The sequence below is a fragment of the Arachis hypogaea genome, chromosome 11, assembly GCF_003086295.3.
Source record: "Arachis hypogaea cultivar Tifrunner chromosome 11, arahy.Tifrunner.gnm2.J5K5, whole genome shotgun sequence".
Taxonomy (NCBI): domain Eukaryota; kingdom Viridiplantae; phylum Streptophyta; class Magnoliopsida; order Fabales; family Fabaceae; genus Arachis; species Arachis hypogaea.
In genome coordinates, this window is record NC_092046.1 from 138,487,740 (window position 1) to 138,515,041 (window position 27,302).

The 27,302-nt window shown below is 34.1% G+C and overlaps 4 protein-coding genes across 5 annotated transcripts; 2 read left to right on the top strand and 2 right to left on the bottom strand.

Annotated features, from left to right (window-relative positions):
• Window positions 1–80: 80 nt before the first annotated feature.
• Window positions 81–6,546, top strand: LOC112722926 (tRNA wybutosine-synthesizing protein 2/3/4). 2 transcript variants are annotated; one of them, XR_011867926.1, is made up of 9 exons: window positions 81–860; window positions 1,134–1,530; window positions 1,829–3,025; window positions 3,158–3,287; window positions 3,686–3,931; window positions 4,120–4,255; window positions 5,176–5,252; window positions 5,855–5,961; window positions 6,084–6,546. XR_011867926.1 is itself a non-coding variant. In XM_025774116.3 (9 exons), the coding sequence occupies exons 1-9, from the start codon at window positions 110–112 to the stop codon at window positions 6,188–6,190; spliced, it is 3,138 nt and encodes a 1,045-aa protein (XP_025629901.1). In that variant the 5' UTR covers window positions 81–109; the 3' UTR covers window positions 6,191–6,546. The 2 variants fall into 2 exon arrangements, 1 of the variants encoding a protein (XP_025629901.1); XM_025774116.3 differs by having other exon boundaries at window positions 3,696–3,931.
• Window positions 6,547–10,060: 3,514 nt separating this feature from the next.
• Window positions 10,061–12,253, top strand: LOC112722928 (peroxidase 42). Its single transcript, XM_025774120.2, has 4 exons — window positions 10,061–10,889; window positions 10,960–11,148; window positions 11,241–11,406; window positions 11,493–12,253. Exons 1-4 carry the CDS (start codon window positions 10,665–10,667, stop codon window positions 11,918–11,920), a joined length of 1,008 nt encoding a protein of 335 aa, XP_025629905.1. The 5' UTR covers window positions 10,061–10,664; the 3' UTR covers window positions 11,921–12,253.
• An 864-nt stretch (window positions 12,254–13,117) lies between these two features.
• On the bottom strand, window positions 13,118–16,964 carry LOC112722927 (uncharacterized). The gene is made up of 6 exons (XM_025774118.3): window positions 16,233–16,964; window positions 14,656–15,330; window positions 14,384–14,574; window positions 14,029–14,235; window positions 13,891–13,951; window positions 13,118–13,816 (listed from the first exon to the last, which is right to left on the bottom strand). The coding sequence occupies exons 1-6, from the start codon at window positions 16,431–16,433 to the stop codon at window positions 13,250–13,252; spliced, it is 1,902 nt and encodes a 633-aa protein (XP_025629903.1). The 5' UTR covers window positions 16,434–16,964; the 3' UTR covers window positions 13,118–13,249.
• A 5,150-nt stretch (window positions 16,965–22,114) lies between these two features.
• On the bottom strand, window positions 22,115–23,242 carry LOC112722929 (protein S40-6). The gene has a single exon (XM_025774121.3). The coding sequence runs from the start codon at window positions 23,011–23,013 to the stop codon at window positions 22,384–22,386; it is 630 nt and encodes a 209-aa protein (XP_025629906.1). The 5' UTR covers window positions 23,014–23,242; the 3' UTR covers window positions 22,115–22,383.
• Between the last annotated feature and the right edge of the window lie 4,060 nt (window positions 23,243–27,302).

The window sequence follows — 27,302 nt, forward strand, 5'->3', positions numbered from 1 at the left end:
TAGTGAAGCCCATAAACTGAGCCCAATAAGGAGATGATTCAATCTTCTTCATAAGAGGTTTTTCGTGGGTTTACATTTTACAGTTACAGCTGAAGACTGAGCAGCAAGCATGGAGTTTGAGAAGAGAAAAGCGGCAACACTATCATCGTTGAACTCAACCGAGCACGACAAGTCTCCAAAGGGCAGTTTGGACATTCCAATAATACCTCTCATCAATGCACTCAACAACCACCCTTTCTACTTCACTACAAGCTCCTGCTCCGGCAGAATCTCAATCCTCTCTCAGCCTCTTCAAAACGACGCCGTTTCAACGCTTCCCAAGAAGAAAGCCAGAGGCGGTACCTGGCTCTTCGTTTCCCACGATCCTGCCGATACCGACTCCCTCCATTCCCTCCTCTTCCCCACCTCCGAGTCAACTCAGTCTTCACCCGTTCCCTCCGAACTCGTCTTCAGATTCGAGCCCCTCATCATCGCCGTCGAGTGCAAAGATCTTTCTTCCGCTCAGTCGCTGGTGTGGCTCGCAATATCATGTGGTTTCAGGGAATCTGGCATCACCAACGCCAGCAAGCGTGTAATCATAGCGATTCGCTGTTCGATACGGTTGGAGGTGCCGTTAGGGGACACTGGCAAGATTATGGTGAACCCTGAGTATGTTAGGTATCTTGTTCAGGTCGCAAACGACAAGATGGAAGCTAATAGGAACAGAACTGAGAGGTTCCTTGCAGTGTTGCAGCATTCCAATGGTTTTGGAGGAGGACCTGTGGTTGCGGATATCGGTAACCATTTACTGCCAAATTGTGATCATTATGAAGTTGAGGATGAGTCTCGGTCAGGAACCGAGAATGGAGACACCTATTCAGGTATTTGATATTTCAGTATGATGGTATTTGATGAAACCGTTCACTTTGGTGGCTTAAACTGTTGAACTTGTTGATTAGAATATCATGTTGCTGCTGCTGTTTGCTTATGTTTTGTAGCACCACATTTATAGATATATTAACTTTATGATTAATATCATATGGTAATGAAATGCGTGGGTAATTATACTGATACATATTGATATGTATCTGATTGCAGGACAACTTTCCATTTAAATATCAATCAAAAAGTCTGAATCTTTGAATGGTTGGCAGGATTTGTTGGTTCTCCTGTTTGTAATGTGCCAGTTACACATGTTGAAGTTGTTGGTGAACCAGTGGAGAAACTTTTTCTATGGGGCCATTCAGCTTGTGCATTGGATAATGGCAAGGTGGTTGTATTTGGTGGCTTTGGAGGGCCAGGGAGACATGCAAGAAGAGATGATTTGTTGCTGCTTGATCCATGTTCTGGCAATCTTGAAATGATCAGCACTCCTGCATGTGAGTCTCCATCCCCACGACTAGGCCATACAGCTTCCTTGGTTGGAGATTGCATGTTTGTGATTGGAGGTCGGACTGGTCCTGATAAAATTCTGAGTGATGTATGGATCCTTGATACAACTAAGAATTATTGGAGGTTACATCAATGTGGCGGTAGTGTCTTTCCTCCCAGGTAATTATTTACAGTTTTCTTTTATTGTACCTTCTCCAGTTCAAATGAAAGCCAGTTATGATGCAACTGTCTAGTTTTGTTTTTTTGGGGGGGGGGGGGGGGGGGGCGGGAATGCTTGATATAGATTATTCAGGATAATTGTTTATGGTTTATATGTTATGGAATCATATATTATAATTCTGTCCATTACAACTTGTTGAATCTCTAAGTTGTATATCAACATGTTTGCTGTAGCTTGATTTGGCAACAATATTTTCATTGTATTTTAACAGTGTAAGGTGAATGTTTTTTTGTATAGACATCGTCATGCTGCAGCTGTGGTGGGTTCGAATATCTACGTATTTGGAGGACTTGACACCGATATTATATTTTCTTCCTTTTATATTCTTGACACACAAAATTTACAATGGAAAGAGATACCAGTTAGTGGGGACTTGCCTTGTGCACGCCACTCTCATGCAATGGTGGCATCTGATTCTCAGATTTATATGTTTGGTGGATACACTGGTGGGAAAGCACTTGGAGATTTATATAGATTTGATGTTCAGAAGTGTCAGTGGAAGAAGGAAAAGACTGCTGGAAGGATTCCACATGCTAGGTTCTCACACTCAATGTTTGTGAATAAAAATTTTCTTGGCATTATTGGTGGTTGCCCAGTCAGACAAAATTGTCAGGAGTTAGCTTTACTTGATTTGAAGCTTCGTCTATGGAAGCATGTTACCCTTAATTCTGTTGGTAAAGATTTGTTTGTGCGTAGTACAGCTAACGTTGTTGGCAATGACCTTGTTATTGTTGGTGGTGGTGCAGCATGCTATGCATTTGGAACCAAGTTTAGTGAGCCAGCAAAAGTCAACTTGCTCCATGTAACATGTTCACATGATGAACCTTTGCCCATCAAGAATCAGGACAACCATATGAATATACAGAGGGAACGGACAAACGGGAATATGATTGAACATTCTAAAGGATCCCAACCTGTACATGCACCAAATGTATTGGGAAATGAAAAATCAGATCTTAATGGTGCCTTACTTTGTTTGAGTAACCAAAGTCAGAAGATTGCATCACATTATGTCCTGCAACTAGAAAAGAAATATGCCAAATCAGGGAAGGACATATTGAAGAAATTTGGATGGTTAGACTTGGGGAGGAAGGCATGCTCTGAAGAGGGTGGAATGCATATCCGTTTTCCTGTTCGTAAGGGATTTGTTACTTTATTTAATAAAAGGATTCATCATTCAGCTGATGCAATTGATGGAAATAATGAACTTCTCTTCTCAAAACCACATAATCGAGATGGATACTCGTTAAATGCGTTGTCCTGTTCTGAAGGATTGAATCTTCTTGTTGAATATGGTGCAATTATGTTGGTAGACGAGGTTGTTGAAGTAAGAAAAGCTGCTAAGTCCCCTTTGAAAGTGATGAATGAAGCTGTAACATCTTTGATTAAACATAAAGGCCTACCGGAATCGCTTCTAGAGGAATTGCCAACAAGGTTCTTTCATTAAAATTGTTTCTCTAATGATCGCTATCTTCACAGTTATTTTTGTGCTTTTATGTCTTTTGTTCTTGTATGTGCTTCCTCTAATTTTGTATATTTTATTTAGTAATCTTTTATGACTTATAGGTGGGATCGGCTTGGAGATATTGTCATAGTTCCAGCGGCTTCTTTCAAGGATTCCTTGTGGGACTCCATCGCAGAGGAGCTTTGGCCCATTGTTGCCAAATCACTTAAGGCCCATCGTCTTGCTCGCCAAGTAAATCATACATGCATGAAAAATGCATAAATATTATATTCTTGCCTTTTCTTCCACGAACTTCATCCTACTGATTTATTATTTTCCATGCATATGATCCTTTCTTCTATTTTCCCTTTTTGTAAAGATATCTTCTTGAAGTGGCATGCATAAAATTTATGTCAAGGATAAGGATTTCCTGATATGACTTTCACAGATATAGAAAACACTGAAATTACCAACAGAAAATGGATTATAAAGGCTAAATGTGGCATTTTTCTCTTAAAAATTGTATTAAATCATCATTGTATGTAGTTTCAGTTAAGGGTAGTGAATTTACAGTCCTTATTATTAAATATCTATGTAGTGATTGATCTTTGGAATGGGAAAAAAAATATCTTGAAATGACTAGTAAATAGTGTATGATAGGGCCCTGTTGCTGCTACTGGTACAAGAGATAGCAAATTGCAAATTCTTGTTGGAGATAATGGTTGGGTCAATCATCGAGAAAATGGAATACTTTATTCTTTTGATGCTACAAAGTGCATGTTCTCATGGGGCAATCTATCCGAGAAGCTCCGGATGGCCAGGCTAGATTGTAAAGATGAGGTTATAGTAGATCTCTTTGCTGGCATTGGCTACTTTGTGCTGCCTTTTCTTGTCAGGTATTCTGTGTTTTGGTACTGGCATGCCATTGTTTTATACAGAATCTCTTCTAATATTTGCTGTCTTAGGGTTTGGGGTATTATTTGAGAAAAATACTATTTAACCTCCTTGGGTTCTTTTTCTTCCCTCTAATATTATTTATGTTAACCTGTGTTTATTTATAGTGTGATTGCATGGTCTTATGCAGGGCCCATGCAAAACTTGTATATGCATGTGAGTGGAATCCCCATGCGGTAGAAGCACTCAAACATAATCTACAAGCTAACTCTGTAGCTGACCGTTGTATCGTGCTTGAGGGAGATAATCGAATTATGGCCCCCAAGGTATATAGTATTTTATTTTATTTTTCGTTTTATTTTTTCTTCTCCTGATAATTCAATACTATAGTCTCAACTCACTACATCAAGTGAGGATCAAATTTGGAAATAAAGACAAGCAACTGAAAAAATCTTCTATAATAGTTTGCTTTATTCTTAGAATCGCATGTCTAATGACCCAAAAAAAAAAGAGAGGATCTGTTTTTTGTGCTTGTTTGAGCGTCATTATTCTGTTAAAAAAATATATTTTTTCAATGAAAAAATATCTTTTTTTATTTTTTAGCGTATTTGGTAAATTTCTAGTAGTAAAAGTAAAAGCACTAGAAAAATAAAAAAAAAAACATCTTTTTTGAGAAGCTGTAATTTACATCTTTTCTTAAAAGATATTTTTTCCTTAAAAAAAGATGTTTTTCATGTAATAAATAAACAAAAAAGTACTTTTATATTGTTATACCCAAACATAATTGATAGATAAAAAGATCTTTTTGCATGAGATATCCAAATATAAAATTACTTTTACTTTTTCATAAGATCTTTTAAAAAAAGATAACTCGAAAAAAGATCTTTTCTTAGAAGCTCACCCAAACAAGCTCTAGGTTTAGCGGTGAAGATAATTTATAGTTAGCTTGAGAAAAAGACAAAATAAGCACTTCTTTGACATATTATCAGAGATACTCTTCTGAATGAAGATGAAGGGAAGAAAATTGTGCAGAGGATACCAGGGGATGATTGTTACAGTAACTTTAATTTTATTTTTACATATCAAAAATATCTTCTCTTTTTTACTTGAAAAGATTTAGTAAAATCAGCTTTGCTGGATGAAAAGATTAATCAAAGGAATAAACATGTGGCTAGTGGTCCATTGACTGTTTACCTTTTTCAATGAGTCACTGTAAACACTCAATAAACTATTTTTTTGCTTACAGAACATGGCTGATAGAGTATCTCTTGGTCTCCTTCCATCTAGCGAGTGTAGCTGGGTCACAGCTGTCAGGGCTTTAAGGTAATTGCATGATTGCTTTCGTTGCCTTGATTCTTCTCACAAAATGATTATCCAGGATGGTTGACATTGAAATGACCGTGGGACTATGTTCCCTGCTCTTAAACTTAATTTTCTTAAGTTGTTGATATTTCTCTTTAAAATATTGCCATATTATTTATGTATCAAGGTATGAATGAAATGAGGGAGAAACTGTCTAATTAGCTGCTAAGTTATTCATTCAGTTTGAATTTGATTATGAAATACTTTATCGTTCTTATCCAATAAATAAAGTATTGTATGAATACAAATTATCTAAGATGATGTATGCACGTCCTGATTCCCAAGCAGTTCTTATTCACCAACTCTATTCATAATGATACTAAATTTTAGGTTCATCTGTCATCTTATCAATTGCATGATTGAAACTTATGCATCTGGAAAATTGCATATAGCTAAAAACATATAGAATTTCTGTTTTACTTGTGCTGTGGGGTAATAAAATTTGTATAGAACAATCAAGAAAAATCTTTACATTGCATAAATAGCTAGCTTAATTCAGCTCAGATTCACTTGTGGGCCATTGGTAACTAATTTCACTCTTTCTCGTGAAATCAATGTTGCAGGAGAGATGGTGGAATATTACACGTCCATGGGAATACAAAGGACACTGAAGAACGTCAGTGGACTGATCATGTGTTGAAGTCCATAGATGAAATTGCTAGATCTGAAGGTAGACCTTTCTTCATTACAAAAAGGAAAATAAATGTACAGTGAGCTTGTCTCAATGCAAAAATGATGATGTAATTTCTGGAACTAATATTGATTACCCGACACCATTATGATTTTCCACAGGTTATTGTTGGGAGGTTTCAATAGAACATGTAGAGAGGGTGAAATGGTATGCTCCACACATTCGCCATGTCGTTGCAGATGTAAGATGCAGACAGATCAGAAGATAGCTATTGGGACGTGGTCTGAGGTTTAAAACTGCCTTCTTCATGCAATCAGTGCGGATAGCAAAAGCAATTGCTATAATATGTTCAACTTTAACAATTATCAGACTGGCAGATGTTGCATGCATTGGCATACTTGTGTCTCATTACAGGTTCTGCATACTTCTAGAGTTACAGTGTTACAGTTGATGTTGTAACTGTTATTCATCTTGTTCTCAGTATACAGTTTGTTGTTCTAGAATGGTTAATCCTATCCATCAAAGGAGGGAGAAGAGGGGAGGGAATCTTTTTCTGCACCAAATTGTTGTACTGTTTTCTCTGTTTTTGGTTTGTGGTTTTTATTGATATAAGGTTTGTGTCAATTTTTTTTTTCTTTTGATCTGGATTCTCTGGTAGTACGTCAAAAATGTTTCTACTGCAGAGTTTGGCCCATGTTAAAGCCCAAATTTCCGTTGTTAGGCCCAAGATATTGTTGCAACATAATTCATTCATGTCTGTACAATAAAGTTGGACAATGGGTCCAATAGGTAGGTATAACGTCAAATCGCCAATAGTATCTCAGTATTCAACCAAAACTAGCGCTATCCTAGATCAAAAGAAAAAAAAAAAGTAGATCGCAATCCAATTATCCATAACTTCTTTGTAACACTCGTCGCCGTCGGTGATAAATTTTCCGTGCAAGGTTTGGTATTCCTTCGGAGCGAACGACTAGGCTCAATATATAACCATGTTTTTACGTATAGAAGATAGTCCTCAAAAGCTGTGAATTGTGATGTGTTAACTGTTAAGACTTGAGAGTAAGGTTTCCGTAGTTAGTAGTTACGTCTGATGGCAGTATTCTTAGCTCATATTTTTGGCTTATCTCCTTCCCGGCAATGAATGAGTTGTCTACTTGTGCATGTAAGTTTGGGGCCCTGATTTTAGACACAACACCTTCTTTACATTTTGTCAATGAATAATTGAATAACAAAACGTGTATCCAATCAACTCAGTCCACGAATAACCTTATCTTGCAATTTTCGTTTCATCATATTCATGTCACAAAACTGAAAACTGCATAAAGTATACAATATAAAAAACTTTCAAATGATTATATTTCCGTAGTTTTAAATTTTTAACCATTAATTTTAATTAATATATATTATATATAATTTTTATAATTAAAATTAACGATTAAAACTATTAAATAATATTTTAAAAACATTTAAAATTTTTCCAACATTATATAGGATTACGAGCATATAAGGTCAAGTTATCTGACAAATACGTTTTTTATCGCTTGAAATAAAAGAGCATACAGTGGCATTTTCCCGAGTTGAAAGGCAGTGTGGAAGTGGAAATAGCGACTTTTGGTGATGAGTGTGATGAGGTGTCCCACACCATTGATTATTTGCACAGAGATTGTCGGTGATCAAAACGGCTTACTGCTACGGCTTCGCAGCCAGCAAGCTAAACCTGCGCCATCAGCCACCAAATTTAGCCGCCTCCTATTCTGGGAATCCCATCTTTTTGTCAACGTGACCGCGTTATGGGTGGCTTACAGGCTTAGGAGTTAGGAGTGATGACACTTTTCTTCTGCTTCCCTTTTTAGATGGTTCTTCAGTCCTCACTCACGTCTTCTATGAGCTTGCCATTGGAACTGGGATAAAGGCTCCTGTGTTCTGAGCTGTTGTATTTACATCCATGTCCCTGCTCATATCTTAATCATCCAGTTGAATCCTACTGTGGCTTAAAATAATACTAGTTGATTCCTTGTCTCAAGATCCCAATTAAAATAAAGACACCATCACCCGCGTAGCGTGTAAAGTAAATCCAATACTCTGCATTTGAAAACTGAATGTGCTTGCATAGTTGCATTGAGTCACCTATTTTTTAAGCAATAATGGTAACTTGGTAAGGAATAACATGGTCTCACTAAATCAAGCCTGTAGAAATAATTTTGTAATTTCTCGGCTTTATTGATTTTGAATGCATGAAAACAGCTTCATGCTATTTATTTATTGATGATTGTTATGGTATTTTACAAATGGTATTTAAATTTCCAAAATAAATAACTAGTTAATATTTAATAAATTTTAAATATTTAATTTTTTTACTTTATTAAAAAATAATTTAGATAATTTAAACACCATATCATAGAATTGACTTTATTTATTTATACTACTTCACAAAAACCCATAATAATAAGGTACAGTGAACTCTTCACATCATTCATGAGCCATTGTTTTCAGCACTTTGTGTAACACTGTCGCTTTTTATTTTTGTTATGGGGCTAGGAATGGTGTGAGACATTATTATGGAGTACATGGGTGCAATACTGGTGTATGGTGTCAGGGTAACTAAATCGGACGATCTGAAAATGGGGTGAGTAATCGGATGGTCCGATTTGTATTTGGATCGTTAAAATATTCATATTATACTAAATTCGGACGGTCCGATTTGCATTTTGCAAGATAAAAAAAATTAAAATTTTCTAAAATCGGACGGTCCGATTTCAATGTCCAAAATTCAAAAATTTTTTTCTACAAATCGGACCGTCCGATTTGTAACACCAAAAATTTTTTTCAAAGAAAACGGACGGTACGTTTTCTCTCTTCTAAGATTGAAGTAAAGCTGTCCCACATGGCTGTAATGCACCCCTAGTGTCCATAATAAAGCATAACACACACAGGTTTTCAATATCAAAAAAAATGAGCCTAACACTGTAAGTGCTTCACAAAAACCCACTGGAGCCTTTTTTTTTTTTTTTCTTTTAGTTTCAAAAATATCAGTATAACTTCAAAGCATTATTAATTAAAAGAGTTTGTACAAAAAGAACGTAAAATTTAAATTTAATATATTTATTATTCATTTATTAAGATAGAAATACAAAAATTCCTATTAATAATAAAAATTGAGTCCCACTAGGAAGTCAATAGAGTATTTATACAATGTGTACAATGGGCTGCTTATTTAGCCCAATATGAGTTAAAAATGAAAATTACCTACGAAATAATAAATTTAAAAACTTTTATTCAATTATTTCATATCAAATTTCAAATTTCAAATTCTCCGATTTCAAATTTCAAATTTTTAAAAAATCAAGTTTGTTATTTCAAAAAAATAACAAATCCTGCAATACTCTCTTCTTTTTCAACCGATGGCCACTCCACCTTCATCAATAATCATCCCATTTCAACGTCGCTACTTGGCTTGCCACACGCCACTCACCCTTAATAAAAATAAACATCCACTTAAGGATAAAAATAATCATCCGCATACCTAATGAATTGAACATCTAACATATTTTAATTATATATAACTAAACTCAATCTAATCAAAATAATTATCTACATAAAAATAAAATAACCATCTGCATACCTACTAAAATGACCATCCTAAATTGACCATTAAAATAGAAAAAGAAGATGAATAAACAGAAGAAACTATTATTGTGGTGAAACATAATTTTAAAGGACTAGTTATGACAAAAGCAGAGTGGTATCATCGGTGAGAAGAGACTTGAAGGAATGAGAGAAAGCGAAGGCGCATCAGAGGAGGTGAGGATGCTGTCGGGAAGAAGGCACACACCGCTGAACGTCTGGGTTGTTGCGGTGCCGTTAGTTCGACCCACACAATATGCGCGTCCTCCCTTGGCGGTGGCCTGTGCGACAACGCTAGTCGAAATGGCGCGATTTTCGATAGCGATTGGTAACCGTGACGTTAATGTACCGACAAGACTCTATGAGAAAGGCATAGAATAATTAATTAGTTGCCTATAATTTAATTTTAATTTTAAATTAACTCCATTGTACACATTGTATAAAACATACATTGTCTCCTCATACTTTTTCATAAAAATTTAGCTAATATATACTTTTAAGACACATAATAAACTTATCATTAGTAAAAGTTTTAAATATTTTTATTTAATAGACACAGAATAAATACAATTTAAACTTTTTGTATTTTCAATAAGAACATTTTCAATTTATAATCTTAACTAAATAAACCTTAATAATAACTTTAACATATATTTTTAAAGCATTTATTAACTAAACCCAAACCCGAAAATAGGATAAGAAGTCCCACCGAGCGTTTGATCATTATTACATGGCATCAAATTCACAAGCCGAGGCACCTTTCATAAATAATAATAACGGAAATTCACAATCCAAGGCACCTTTCATATAATAATAACCAATGTTTGGTAACCAAACAAATTAATAAATAATAGTTAAAATTTATTTTATTTAATATTTATTTATTATTATAATAATTAACAAATATTAAATAAAATAAATTTTATTTATTTGTTTGTCTTTTTAATATTACCGTAATAATAAATAATAATAAAAAAAAACTCATTAAAGCCTTGACAGAGTAGTGTAATTTATTAGCAGATTTATCTGTCTTATTGTTATTTAAGAAGGAGAAGAGAAAGCAGTGAAAGTAGGTCACTACTCTTTAGTGGGATCGGAGAGAGTGAGAGTGAAGAGTAATGGCTCCCAAAACTTGTTTCCTCTTCTTCTTAGCTTTAGTATCCTTTTCAGCAGTACTGGCTTTTGCCGAAGAAGATGATCCTGGCCTTGTTATGAACTTCTACAAGGAGACATGCCCTCAGGCTGAAGACATCATCAAAGAACAAGTGAAGCTTCTCTACAAGCGCCACAAGAACACTGCATTCTCCTGGCTCAGGAACATTTTCCATGACTGTGCTGTTCAGGTAATAATCGATCATCAATTATCAGCCTTTCCAATTTCCATAACTAATTACACTTGTTTTATGAGAGCAGAGATGTGATGCATCGCTGCTTTTGGACTCCACAAGAAGAACCTTGTCTGAGAAGGAGACTGACCGAAGCTTCGGGCTGAGGAACTTCAGGTACATTGAGACCATCAAGGAAGCCGTGGAGAGAGAGTGCCCTGGAGTTGTTTCCTGTGCTGATATCCTTGTCCTTTCTGCCAGAGATGGCATTGTTTCTGTAACAATTCTTTAATTCTTTCTTTCTTCTTTCTTTCTTTGTCATTCTTGCTTCCTTTTTGTTAGTTACATCCAAGTTACAAATCTTTGCAGCTAGGAGGTCCTTACATCCCTCTAAAAACAGGAAGAAGGGATGGTAGAAGGAGCAGAGCTGAGGTCGTTGAACAGTACCTTCCAGACCACAATGAATCCATTTCTTCCGTTCTCGATAAGTTTGGCGCCATGGGAATCGACACTCCCGGCGTAGTTGCATTACTTGGTATTTAACTAGTACTATGCTCTATTTTATTATGTTGAGTTAATAATCGATTATTATGGTTGATTATTGTGTTAAACGTGACACAGGAGCACACAGCGTTGGGCGAACCCACTGCGTGAAGTTGGTGCACCGTTTGTACCCGGAGGTAGACTCAGCGCTGAACCCAGAGCATGTGCCGCACATGCTGAAGAAGTGCCCGGACTCCATTCCGGACCCAAAGGCCGTACAGTATGTGAGAAATGACCGTGGTACCCCCATGGTTCTGGACAACAACTACTACAGGAACATCTTGGACAACAAGGGGCTCTTGCTGGTGGATCACCAATTGGCCCATGACAAAAGGACTAAGCCTTTTGTGAAGAAAATGGCTAAGAGTCAGGACTATTTCTTCAAGGAATTCTCCAGAGCCATTACCATTCTGTCTGAGAACAACCCTCTCACTGGCTCTAAAGGTGAGATTAGAAAGCAGTGCAATCTTGCCAACAAGATCCGTACCACCGACGACGAGCCTTAGCTTTCTTAAGCCTAATTCTGTGAAAATAATAAGCTGCTGCTGTTGCTGCTGTGTCTCAAGATCTCTGCACAAATTAGATGCTTTTCTTTCTTTCTTTATTCAATAAAGATAGTGGGTAATAGCTATGTTGATGATGATGATGATGATGATAATGATAATGTATGCATGTGATGTGGGGCCTGTCGTGTATGTGTATGTGTATGTGTATGTATGTGATGATGCATGGCATGGCATGGGTGCGTGGCAGTCACAGTTCAATGTATGTGCTATGAGTTCTCGCTCCCTTTCATGCTTATTCATTATTGTAGTATACAAGCGTAGCTTCCATTGTTATATGCTACAGTCAGCACTGCGGATAAGGACGAAGAAAAAGACGTACCGGTAAAAGGGCAAAAGAAGCATAAGATTCCAAATTTGTTGCTTATATTTGAAGTTTATAAAATTCAACAAGTTTTAATTAACAGTATTAAATGCACCAGAATCAAGGGCGGGTAGAATAATCAACAGTGATTATTTACTTAAAATATTTAATATGATGTATTAATGTTATACATTCAATTTTTGTATTAATTAAGTCTACCTAATTTAATTTAACAGAACAAAAATAAATTATGATTAATATTATCCTAATACCTATCATAAAAATACAGTGATAGTATTAAAATAATAAATGCATATTTTTAGTTAGGAGTGAACTACATTATTGGCAGTTGGTAGGAAACTAAGGAAAGAAAACAAACAAAACAGGATACATCATAGATGAAGAATCTTCCAACCTTGATTGTGTAGTGGACCCACTGCTAAATGCATTAATCAAAACTCGAAAGTGACTTAGGACTTAGGAGAGCGGTGCAAGCAAGAAAATGGAATCACCATCATCGTTCAGGTGGCCCAACATTCCACTGTTCCACTCATAACATCAAATTAACATTACTACTTAAAGAAATCCTTTTGCTGCAAATAACTTAGATATGGACTTTCATTTCGTTAAATTACATAGCTGTATGACTGTGTCTAGTGTTCAATTTTTAAGAAGTATACATAACTTCGTATTTTCTTTGTTGGGTCAGGACCACAAAATATTGTAACATTTTAATTATCCCAACCCATTGACTGCAAGATGTTATGAGCTGACCAACCTATATATATGTGTGTATGTGTGTGATATAGGTTGTGTCAGTGATTATTAGGACAAAGTGAGAAAAGTTGAAAATTATTTCCATGATGATAAATAAGACAAGTAAGGTTTGAGTTACAAGCTGCACAGAAAAGCTTATGCATCATGGTACTTCAACCATATGCGAATGATTATTTTTCCAACGGAATGAATCATTTGTGGAATGTCATTGAAGCAGTTGCACTTGCATCATGGTCCTCAGTGCTATCAGTATCGCTGTCACATTGTTCGGAGGCTAAATCATTCTTTCCACCACCTTCTAACAACTTTGGTAAGGTGGAACTGCAGCTGGGGTGATTGTAATTAGGTTGTGTTGTGTGGAATGGCATGTAACTTGCAGCACAAGGAAGAAACTGGTATCCATATGTGGAAGGATAGTGTCCATGAAGATATGTATTTGGTGGAGGCCAATACATCACAGGTACAATAGTACTTGCTGGTTGTGGTGGCAGCATATAATATGAATTGTGATTACCAGTGGCAAGAATTGGATTTGGCATGTGATGAGGAGAATCTTGGGAAATCTGAGATGGGAATGGGATAGAATGAAATGCTGCCATTGCAAATTGAGTTTGTGCTGGACTTGGTGCTGCTAATTGTTGATGATATGATGGGGCATTTTGAGAACTATAAGGCTTGAAGATATCACTAGTGTTCTTTCTCCCCTTGGATTTTGCAGCAACTGTTTTTCTAGTCAAGTTTTCAGGATTTTGGCTTCCCTGCAAGGACAAGACCATATTAGAGTATGTTAATGCATTATGTAAGTAACTATTATTAGAGTTTTTTACTTCACATTGTCACATGCAATTGGAATTGGAAGAAACAGCTGCTCCCCATCAGCATCCTCATCAGTCCTGTCATGGATACCATTATATTTGTTAGATGAAGAAAGTGAAACTATATAATATACTGTTTCATGATTTTGATAAACCTGTAATATTTGTGAAGCAAGTCTAAGTTGTGGTATTTGGTTTCTCTCTGAACTAGATCATCAGGAAATCCTGCCATAAACAGAAGTGTGATACCAAGTGCCTTGAAGAAGAAGCTTCCACTTCTAATATGAACCAACATTCCCATTCGGCACATAACTGGCCCAAATGACTTCAATTTGTTTCTTCCCATGCGCTGCCTCACATACCTGCCACATCAATCCAATACTACAATACTAAACCCTAAACTCTAAACTGTTAGATGAATCATCTAACGATTTTCAACTATTAACTTTATATAAAAACAACTATAAGTTTTCACCTACACGTTTCTGAGATCAACAAGAAAAAACTTACTCATTTTGTGGAAGATTTCTTGTCCTTCCACCATACTTAATGCACAAGAATAAGCATGAAGGACAGCTAGGATCACATGGACGCATGGCATTTTCTTCTTCAAGTATCTGGACAGGACACAACACAGGGTTCTCTCGATTTGGATAAAAGATTTTTCTCCGAACACTAGGATTCTCATATAAAACATGCTCCTGCAAGAAAATATGTTGTATGCATCAATATTACACTATTGAATTTATGGAAATAACTGAAAACTGATTTCAATCTCTTACCCCAGGGTTTGTTGGTGATACATATGGTTCTCCTTTATTCAAAATGCTAAAATGCTTCAAGTCCAGCTCATACATATCTTCACAGCCATGTCTTATGCCAAGGGATGAAAAAACTATGATTTTCCTTATTGTGTGGGACTGAGCATTCTTTTGTAAAAGGGCTTCAGACTCTATTATCCTCTTAACTTCTTTTGGGCTAAAAGCCACCTTCTGAGGTTTTTTGTTCTGTGATTTATGTATGATGAATCTTGATGAAAGTACCTCAAATTCAGTCTCTCTAATTTTTGTGCCTTCTTGTGATTTGATTTCTATCTTCTCCGAATGATTTCTCTTTTGATTTTCATGATCTTCTTGTTTCACATAACTAGCTAAGTAACCTTTTTTTTCATTAACAGTTTCAGTAATGCCTTCAATTTCTTCATGTCTTTGACTAACTCTATCATCATCATAATTATCATCACAGTCATCATCACTATCTGTTTCATTGAAATCTGCAACAGATTCAGAGTCTGCTTCATTGATTAAGCACTTTGCTGGTTCAATGCCAGGTCTGTACTGTGAAGCCATTTCACTTTTGACATTATTCTTTTTCTCTTCTTCATCAGTTGCTTGTTCTATCCTTTGCCTTTTGGATTTCTTTGAGCTTGCTGCACCTGCATGTTGATGATGACTTTCCTGATATCAATAAAAGGGTAAAGTACTAAATTGGTCTCTTACGTTTTGGCGTAATTCTGTTTTAGTCCTTAACGTTTAAAATGTCTTATTTGAATCCAAAAAAATTTTATTTAGCTTCAATTTAGTCCCACCGTGAGGTCAAAAGATAAATAATTAACGTAATGTCCTACATGACAGTAGTATAAGAACAAAGTCGATAATTTGGAGAATAGGTACAAGCTTTAGAGGTACAAAATCAACCGTTATTTAACATTTTTTTTAGTTTTATAGAAAATATTTCATTTTAATTATAAGAAAAATGATAAATAAATGTATTGATGCATCCACGGTTGATTTTGTGCCTCTGAAACTTGTACTTATTCTCTAGATTATCGACCTTGTTCTTATTCTTATTTTGCTGTCATGTAGAACATTTTGTTAATTATTTATCTTGGACCTCCGGTGGGACTAAATGAAACTTTTTTGGATTCAAATAGGACACTTTAAACTTTAAGGACCAAGACAGGATTACGCCCAAACGTAGGGGGCTAATTTAGTACTTTATCCTCGATAAAATAATTTCCACCTTTTAATAATAAAACTGAAGTAAAGTTCAATCATCAAGGAATATTAACTGAACACTTGATTTTTAATTTTTTAATTTACCATCCCTCCTCACTCAGTAGGATAATTGATCATGGTGCCTTAATCTTACAGCTAAAAGGTTTCAGTTGGTTAAAGAAGTAGCAATCAATAATTCAACAACATTAATGCCTTATGATATCCCTATTGTAGCATATAATACATAAAGGGAGTTTAACCAATGTAGGAAATTATGAATTATCATGCATAGATATATATATAACATAGCGCTAAGTACAAGCAAAAAATGCAGAGTCAAAAATAAAAAAGTAATATCGTACTTGAGTTTCCATGTTTCTTTCTCTTAGCTGAGCTTCCAGCATTGATATTCTCTTCATAAGCTCTGAATTCTTCTGCCTTTCTCTTTCTAATTCAGCTGAAATCTCAGCAACAACATTGACACTCTCTCCCTTAACTTCTTGCTCTATTACACACAATGCCGAGGCATTGACCAAGCTTGAACAGGATTGCAGTTCTACCATTGAGATTTATGTTAATAATTTATCTGAAACACTTGGGTTTTGGATTCCAAAAAACGAGATATGCCCTCTAATCAAAACTTCAACTTTAAAATGTTTCCAATAACAAAATCTTCCACCATTATATAGTATATAGAAGATATAATTCCTAATGGTTCACGGTTGCAACTTGGCATGAAGAATGGACCCTAAAATATTGGATCATTTGATTGTTAAAAGAGCATTGGAAAGCACAAAAGTTCAGCCTAAGGCAAAGGGAAGTAAAACATGGATATTAAGAAGAGGTTTTACTCTCACTCTACCGAGAAAGAAGACTAATGAAATCAAAGTCAGTGAATGAAGAGAGGAGAATGGAAATTGGCAATGATATCAATGCAAGGAAATGGTGCCTTTTAGCGTTACCACGTGCGGCTTCTCTCTCCTTTCATTGTATTTTGTGCCACAAAAATTGCTATTAACTTCTGATTGTAGAAAAGCAAAATGTTGGGGAGTTGCTTTTTCATGTGTATGTGATAGTAGCTGGTTTTACATACAAACCAAATTCTTTTTCAAGGTTTCTTCCATTTCAATCTTTTTTTTTTTTTTAGTTTTCACTCAGTATTATACTATACTATAGTAGCTAGTATTTGTTTTGGAGTTCTTGTTTCAAAATCCAAGGGCACTACAAATCATGTTATATAAAATAATAACCTTATTGCTTGTTGCCGCCTTCAATTTTCTTTTGGCAAAGCATTAACCTCTCAATTAATGACAACTCAGCCTTCATCTTTTAATTAAACATGTAGTTGCATTCATTGTCTTGTTTTGAAAGCCTGAGGCTGCTGTATCCCAGTTTAACAGCACTCTATTAGCATCCGAGGCAGCCTTCCCATTTATTATTACATTGTTGTTCTGATAGTGTATTATTTAGCCATACTTTGTGCACTTACTTCATTGATCCTTTTGTTGTGTTGGCTATTTCAAGATGCAAAAGAGACAGCGTGTAAGTAGGTCTCTGTATAACAACAGAATACCTGTATATATAAAACAATGAATGATTTCTGGGGTTTTTGGGGCACAAAAATTATTGGAAGAACCGGTATGCACACGTGCATGCATATACTGATATATATATATATAATATATAATATATGCAACTCAGTGGGATGCGTAATAGACTAATAGTAGGGGTGTATTAAAGAAAGAAACGTCACGTGGGGCGGATGAGCAACCTGAATATGGTTGTCATCTTAATACAAATTTTGTCACGAATATTAAGAAAAATGATATTTGTACTTGCTTTTTTATACACATTTTTTGGTACGTATATTTTTTTTATGGTATAGTAGTAATTATTTTATCTATTTTCACTTTTTAATTTTTTATCAATCACTTTCAATGCCAAAAATAAAAACTATACAAAAAAATGTGTATACAAAAGTAGTGCATATAACATTATTAACTTGGTATGTAGTAAAAACATTGGATACCATTTATCCTTCATTACTTAATTAAGAGGAGACAACAGACATTGTGCCCAGTTTGCTTTGAGGTTACCCCAAGAAATGGAGTATGGAATCATGTCATCAAGTTAACACCAAATATAATTGTATATCAGATTATAAGTTAGTAACCAAAATATTTCTTGAATTATATCACAGTATATAATTTTCCACCAGATAATACGTTAGTAATCAAGTTATCACTATTTTTTTAATAATATTTTTCAATTCAACAGCTCAATAATTAATTTGTCACACGTTGGAGTGTTATTTAAGAGTTTGTTACTGATCAATAAATTATTGCATGGACAAGACATAATTCAAATTCTCGATACTTATTTAAATGAATTAGTGAGCTTATTGGTGATAAAGTGAGAATACTTTTTTTCTTTGTCTTGAAGTGATCACTTTTTTAGAATGAGTGCAATGAGAGTGTGATTGTAGTGCTGGATCATACCAGGGTTCATCCAAACTTGCCTTATCATGTCAACCACCTTGCTTCCGACGGAGCCCCAGAATTCTTTGTAGAACAAAGCAGGATATCCGTCAGGTTCAGGGGCCTTCAATGATCCAATGTTGAAGATTGCCTTCTGGATTTCCTCAACATTAGACTGCTCATATATCCTCTTGAAATTTCCTCTGCTAACGGGGTATAAGTCTTCTCTGTTAGAAACAAGAGATTAAACTCGAAGAAGGATTTGTGTATTATTCAAGTTGTCTATTCAAGTTGTTTGGAATGATACAATATAGAAGGGTATTTATAGGGGCTAAGACAATAGTAATAATAAAATAATAAAGACATAATATTTTATAATAAATATTCACATATACTAGCCAATGAGTAATAGCTTAAATGGCATAGTCTCCCCATACTTAATTAAGAGGTTGCGGATTCTAACATCCTCCTCAAACTCAAGTGACAACTTGAGTTTGAAACATATTTAAAACAACGCCGCTTGTCTGAAGGAAGCGCAAATGAAAAAATAGGCTAGTCGGTGAGGTGAAAAAGTATAGAAAAAAAATGCAAAAGCTACGGTAATTTCACCGCAAGGAAAACAACTTATCCTCTTCAAAGAGGATACCATAGCTCTGATACCATGTTAGAAAGAGGAAAGAGAGCAATAGGAAAAAGGTTTGTGAGTATTCAAATTGTCTATTCAAGTTGTCTCGAATGATACAATATAGAAGGATATTTATAAGGGCTAAAAAAATCGTAATAATAAAGACGTAATATTCTATAATAAATGTTCAGATATACTAAATAATTCTAATTGATCATAATTGATTCTAATTATATTCTAACATTCTCCGTATAAAGCACGATGAGAATATTATGATCTTCAAAGAGATTCTTGAAGTAGTTTACGGTATTGGTGCCCGAAAAAGTACAGGTAGACAATGAGAATACTAAACCATATGAACAATAGATATGTCTGATATTCAATTTAATAGGTATGCAAATGATTATGTTCATTATTTTTAATTGGATGGTTATTCTTTTGATTCGATTTATTCATGCACAGTTAACAATGATTGGATGTTCAATTCACTAGGTGTGTAGATGGTTATTCTAATGTTAAGGTTTAGGAGATAATTTGAAGTGGAGTATTTTTTTTACTTTATTGAATTAATTTTAGAATTTATTGTTCACATTGTTTACAAAAATCTTTTTTTACCTAACGAAACCGTTATTGACCAGTCTTCTGAATCTAGGGGTGGCAACGGGGCGGGTAGGGGTGGGTTTTTGCTCTACCCGACCCCGCCCCGCCTGACAAAAAACTCGCATAAAACCTGCTCCATCCTACCCGCGGGTAATAAAATATTAAACCCTAACCCGCCCCTGCGGGTACCCGCCCCGCCCCTATAATTATTAAATCCAATAAATAAAATAAAATTTTAAAAATTATATAACCACCATTTACATACATAATATAAATTAAAGTAAAAATTTATATATGATATAATATTAATAATTATTTTACTAATTATTTTATATATGTTACATATATTATATATTAAAAATATATATATTTATATATATATTACATATACCGGGGCGGGTTTAACCTAAACCCGACTCCGCCCCGCCCCGCCCAAGAACCCGCCCCGTTAAAACCCGTCCCGGTGCGGGGACGGGTAATTACCCGTCCCGAACGGGTAGGGGCGGAGTGGGTACCCGCGGGTTTGGGTAGTGTTGCCACCCTATCTGAATCTTTAATCCACTCTACATTATTATATAGTCCCAGGAGAATTTTTAATTTTTTTGTTAGATGGATTGGAACTCCTAATTTTAAGAATTACATCACGAATACGTTCATATTATACACTCACACACCCAACACTAAAGAATTCCACTATTTAGGGCCTTAGTTGGGCATCATAATTGCAGGTCAATTATTTCTGGGACGAGGCCCATATTTTTATTTTTCATTCAGGTGTCCATAGTACTAACCCAGTCCAAAAAAACATAAAAGACATAGTACTAATTAGTTAGTAATGAGTATTGAATTATTGATGACCAGAAAAAGCCTTAACTATTGAATTCCTTGACTTCCACAGTAAAATTAATTGCATAACTACAAGTATTTTACATGTGATGGTTCGTAAAGAATCTAATATTTAAAACATGAAAATTTTGGTTCAAGTACAAACCAAATTAACATACAAGAATCATATTTTTTTTATGTAATAAAGAGTAGTTTGTTTAAACATGGTCCACCTTAAAAAGAGAGTAAGAGGGTCGTCTTTGCTTCCATTGGTCAAAACATTCTGTGCTTATCGGAATAGAAGGACCGATGATTGTGATATAGATTTCTAAGAGTAGCACAAATTATAAATAACAAATTAAAATCTCAATCATACTTTGGCACCAATTCTACAAAACCAGTGGTCCAAAAGGGACAGGAGTTATGAGCCCAACGTAGAAGAGTTGCGTCGTTTTCATGCTAAAAGAGGTGCAACCAATGGCTTGTCACTCAGTCTCTTAATATGGCTCACTCTCATTCTTGGACCCTTGTTAACCAGTAACCATCCAGTGGCGCCATCCATCCCTTTTCCATTAAAAGCATTTGCTGTTCCTCTCTCAGTGGGCCACCCGTTTTTTTTGTCCACAAATATTTTTGGATCAAATTGGATTTAATGTTTATGAGAACCTCCTAACAAGTTTTATCTTTTTTTTTTTTAGAATTTAATTTTGATACACGGTCTTTATAAAATAATTTTATATATGTATTAATTATTTAATTTTACATCAACAAAAATAATTAATTTTTATGTTAACTACGTGAATAATTATTTAAGAGAACGAATATAATTTTATGACTGTGTAAAATATTTTATATTATCAATATATCAAAATTATGTTAAAAGATTAATGAATTTTTGCATTAAATCTTTCATTTATTAATTATTACTTTTGACACACAGCATGTTATATTATTATTATTAGTTTATTATATATACATTCAATTTCAACAAAATGATATCACAGAATACTGTTGCTAGAGTCTAGTGTTTGCATTAATGCAATGGATCGGAGCGAACAGTACTTAGAAGTTAGAACATATGATTTTTACTTACCGAAGAGAAAAGACAATTCTCTCATTTCACTGCATTTTTATGGAACCCTTGTGGATTTCAAGCCAAAGTCTTTGCATGTATGATGTATCTCCTATAAGTCAACTACCACATTAGTAATTTAGTATACACACCATTTCTTAGGATAAAATTAAGGACATACGTTTAATCAATTCAAACAATCACTTAAACTAAGTCTTGTAATATGTATTATTGTGTCTTTAATTTCTCGAATCCAGTTTTTTTTTTTTTTGAGTTATTATATTTATAGTAAAAACAACTAAAGTAACATGCTCTAATTCCCTGAACAAATAATGGTCCTAATGGACTGGTCGGGTGACTTTAGCCCGTTGAATCAAAAACCAAATAAAATTAGGTCCTTGTTTTGAAAAGTGATAGTGTACGAATTTATGTGATTCTGATTATTTGCAATAAGAACCAACCACCCAAAGTTCTATTGATTGAACACTTTCTTTAGTTTATTAGAGGATGCTTCGGCCTCATTCCTTCACGCTTGTCTCGTTCTCATCCAATCCTAAAATACTATTTATTTAATAATTAATATTCAAACAACCATCAGCTTGGATCAACAACACATAATTAATTTTCAAGATGAGATTAAAGTGGTACTAGTTCAAGACGGTCTTGATTCTTCATAGAACTTCAATATCCAAATATAAGTTTAGGCTCACTGGCCGTAGGGTTGATTGTTGAACCACAAGTAGTCCACAACAAAACTCATTCATCCAATTTTAACCACAACAATTTTTAATACTATGCCAAAATTTTTAAATTAACACAGCACCAGCCATTAAACCTGATTAGTGATATTAATATATTAATATTAATCAACTCAACCGCAAATTGGTCCAATTCACCACCTTATGCGTGGCGGTTCAGCCGTAGAAACCGGTTTGGCTCCAAACGGCATCGCGAACCCGCCGCATGTCGCGGCCCTTTAACGTGCGACCCACTCCTTCAAAAACTGAGTTCGCCGCCATCTTCCGGCTGCGCGCCAAGTACTCGTGCGGTGGAACCATCTCAGAATCGCCGTCGTCGTCGTCTTCGTCGTCAAAACTATCTTTCATCTCGTGCAGCGATTCCACCGAATCCACTCGGAGTATCTTGCTCCAATCCGGCACGTTCACTGGCGCAGACGCCGCCACGTGGCGGCCCCGACGCGAAGAAACGGCGTCGTGCTGCGCGCGGTACTGGTGCACGATCCTCGAGGAGGAGGTAGCAGTCATGGCGCCATTATTTGTCCCGGCCTTGGGGTCCTCGAACGCGAGGGAGAGTCCTCCCACGTGGCGGTGGTGCGAGTGGCCCTCCCTGCGGCGGGGAGAGGCGCGTGGCTCCCAGTCGTCATGTGAGAGAGTGAGGTGGCGGTCACGATCCTCCGACGAGGACCAGATGTCCTCTTCCCGGAACTCGGAAGTTTCGGAGGCGGTGGAGACGTGGGAGTAGGTGGTTGTGGCAGCGAGGAAGCGGTCGCTTCGCGCGGTAGTGAGCTTGCGGCCTTTGGCCATGTAGCGAAGCCAATAAACCAAGCCAAGAGGGTGGATGGTGGTGGTAGTAAGTGGTTTTGGGGATGAGAGCGATGCAACCTTCTTACCTTACCCCTTCTAACCTGGCTTGGTTTTGGCATAAGCTTTCTGCTTCCTCCTGCCTCCATATTTATAGCGTTTTCTTTCTTACAATTTCATTTCAATTTGAGTTTCACCTGCATTTTGTCTGCATTTCCCCTCCTATATATTCCCAATCATCTCTTTTATATTTATTATGTTACATGTAGACTAAAATCATCCCTTTAATATAAAATATATGTTAAAATATAAATATATATTAAAAATAAATTAAATTATATATATATATATATTTATATATAAATATATTAATAATTAATTTTAATGATTAATTTTAATATATAAATAATATTTTAATATTCAATATATATAAAAACTTAATTATTATATTATTTATTTGTATAAAATATATATTAAAAATAAATTAAATTATTTATATATAAATAAATTAATTCAAAAAAATTTGCATAAAAAAATAGGTTAAAAATATAATTTTTTATTTTATTTTTTTAAGAAATAATATCTTAAGTAAAAAATGTGAACATAGAAAAATAATTGTAAAAAAATTTAATTAAATTTAGTTATAAAACGTCCATGAAAAGTACAAATCTCTTCTCAAAAACAAAATCCAAAAGACGCTATTTGCATTTGAGCTAATCCAGTTGCATACTCTTCTAAGTTCTAACAATTACATATATGCGATCAATTAACTCAAATTAAAGTTATTTATGCTTTGTGTTACAAGAAATTCAAAATCGAGTTGTGAAAAATAGAATCTAATTACTTTAGGTGAGTGATGAATCAGAAAATTTTGATAGAGGGGATAAAATTTATATAATGACAATAATTTTTATAATAAAAATAGTATATGTACATAAAAAATTAAATATTAAATTATCTATTAACTACTATATATTTATATATGTGTTATTTAATTTATTTTTAATGTGTATTTTATATTTCAATATATATTTTATACGGATAGTTATTTTTTATGTATATATAGCATGATTATTGTTATAATTATATTTTGTTATTGTAAAATACGATTAGCCTTTAAAATATTTAATATACAAATTAAAACACTAAAATAGAAATTTAAATAATAATATATAATTTAAAATTCTATTGTTTTAGGTTTTATATTTTTAAAATATATTATTATTAAATAATTATTCTGAAATTCACTTCCCAACACAATTAGAAGTCGATTCTTATTGATATTCATAGTTAGAAAAATTCTTTCAATTAATATAGTTGCTACGCGAAAATTAAAACTAATTTCAAAAGAAGATAAATAATATTCTTTTGAATTGATTTTTAAAAAAGAACACTAATTTTATTTAAATATGAGAATTTATCATTTTAATAAGTATCAAATATAAAATTTTTAAATTGACAATTAAATACTAAAAATTGAATAAAAAATTATTATAAGATCAAATTTAATAATTTAAAAAAGACAAATAAATATTATTATTATATACTACTTAAAAAATTTTAAATTATAATAAAAATACTTGCCCCACAATTGGAACCATCCCTGTTTCAGGTGATACTAATTGAACAATTACTAAGTTAGCAAATTTAAATTTGTTAACGATATGTATATACAACCAAAAATGCAAAATATATTTATGTCAAAATCACCGTTCAAATATAAATATATATTATTGTTATCGGATAATACCTGAAATTATATTGAATATAGGTCTAGTCGTGAGGTCTAAACTATTTTAGACAAAGGATTCAATTTGTTGACTAAGATATTTGAAATAGATAATAATTTGACTATTACTCGACTTTTGTCATTTGTAATAGTAGAAAGTTTTTCTTGTAATATGAAGAGTTATTTCATGTTAGAGTAGTGGATGAGCGGTAATCAAATGTTTATAGAAAAATGATGTTATTTGAACTATAATTTATTAATATTTTATACTTTAATTTTTTTTTGTATTAGAATATTCATTAGGTTAAAAGTTTAATGACTAATTTCTTAAGTACTGCAGAAGTAAAGTGGGTGATCTTTTCAAATAAATAAGTTTCATTTTTATTTTTCAGTAAATAAAATGACTCATGTGAATAATAAGTATAATTTATATAGATCTGTTAAATATTTTTAAATCTTTTATAAAATTGAGTGTTTATTTGAATTAATTTTTGACTTATCAGATTAAAAAATACTAAAAGCCAATATCTTTATCAAATATATTAACTTTTTAATAATTCTCAATTATTATTATGGTTATGTATAAATATTTTATGTGAATAGTTACCGTAACAAAGTCGTTGATAAAATGTTATACACACTACAACAAATCCTTAAGATAGTGACGGTTTTTTTGCGGCGGTTTTGTGAATGCGCCGCGAAAAGACAAATTGCGGCACATATAGCGGCGGTTAAAGGTTGGGGCTGCAATCAGGCCGACATTTAGCGGTGGTTACAAACCGCCGCTATATTGATATCATGTTGCCATTTAGCGGCGGTTTTCTTGAAACCGCTGCTATATTGCCGGTCAGATTAACATTTCGTGGCATCTTTTTGAAAAACACCACGATATGTCCGCCGGTGACTTCTTGTTAGGCATTTTGCGGCGGTTACGTATAAACCGCCGCAAAATGCGTATTACCACATATTCCATTGTTGTCTTTAGTAATAACCATCTATGTATAATCTATTTAAGTAACGATTACTAACTGAAGATACTTATGTTTAAATCATTGTTATTTAAACTCGTAACACTTTTTCTACATTTGTTTTACGTTAAATATATTCACAAGTTACTTGTAAACTATATATGTTAACTCATGTGAACAAATTTACCAATAAGATTTTTCTTGATGATGTTATTAGCATTTAAAAACTGCATTCAATCATGGATGTAAAAGAAGAAAATACAATCAAACTCTAATATTTATGAAGTTAAAACAAAGTTCTAGAGAGCATGAATCAAATTTACTCCTTTTTGAAGTTATGGCTTACTAACCCTAAATCAAGAATAAACACGTACAACTGCGACCCAAATCATTAAACTAAGGAAATCAGCGTAACTGTTATATTAAAAGATCAAAATTTCTCTCCAACATCGTATTGACCCGGCGAAAAATACTCTGTTATGAATCTATGGGCTTCACGTTTTAGAGGATCTGATATTTCATCTCCATAGCATAGCATTTTATTCAGATCAAAACACATTTTCTTAACATGTATATCATCTTGTTTATCTTGTTGGTCTTCTAAAGTTTCTTCCTCTTCATCCGGAACCTTATTCAGATAAAACTGCATGGATCTATCGATTGCGACAGAGGATACATCATCTAAAATGTCTTCTGAATCAGACTCTTTTCCATCTAGACTGTCAGGAACTATTTCTCCGGAATATTCAGGTAAGACTGAAAATATCAACATGCACATAATAGAATGAGTATACATAGAAGAAATTGAGAACTCTGGAGTCATTAAATTCTGACTTAGGAAAAAAACCAAACTACAAGATGCTAAGACAATTTTAAAACTAAACACAGTATATTCGACAATTACCATCACCCTTGTTAGTAGTTTGGGCAATTTTCTTAAACAGAAGCTCTATAACAACTGTTGTGCTTGCAGAGGATGACGAAAAGTCCTCATTTTTTATCGATCCTGTTCCACCGTCATGTTATGTTCACTATTGTTTTCAAAACGTAACACTACTGAAATTATATTGCTTAGTACATAGCAAGATTATGAAAAATGCAACCCTAAGAAAAACAATTGTAGAAGGTTTATTGATTTAACGTAAACTAACTTTTTCGTATTAAAATCGTTGAAAGAACCAAAAAGTCTGCTTTTACTCATCTAAATTCACAATAACATAAATATTTAACTGCAAAAAAAAAAAACTACACAAGTATAAAGTTACCAAAGAAAATAACGTAGTACGCTAAGATTATTTAACTTAGTTTATGACAGAAATATCATTTTTAAATTACATTAAAATGCATCATACAATGCATTACGCGACATCATCGAAATTCTCTGAGGCATTTTCTATGAGGTCTTCTATATCTTCCTCCCTTCTCAACAGTAAATCTCCAATGTCACCTTCCGCTGACATGTTCAACCCTGGCTGTGGTGAAAAACCAACTTCAGCTTCTTCATTCTCTTCTCCCATGTCATACAAATCCCTTGGTTTCACATGAACCACAACACTCCATTCTTTAGCTACTTCATCATCCACATAATATACAAG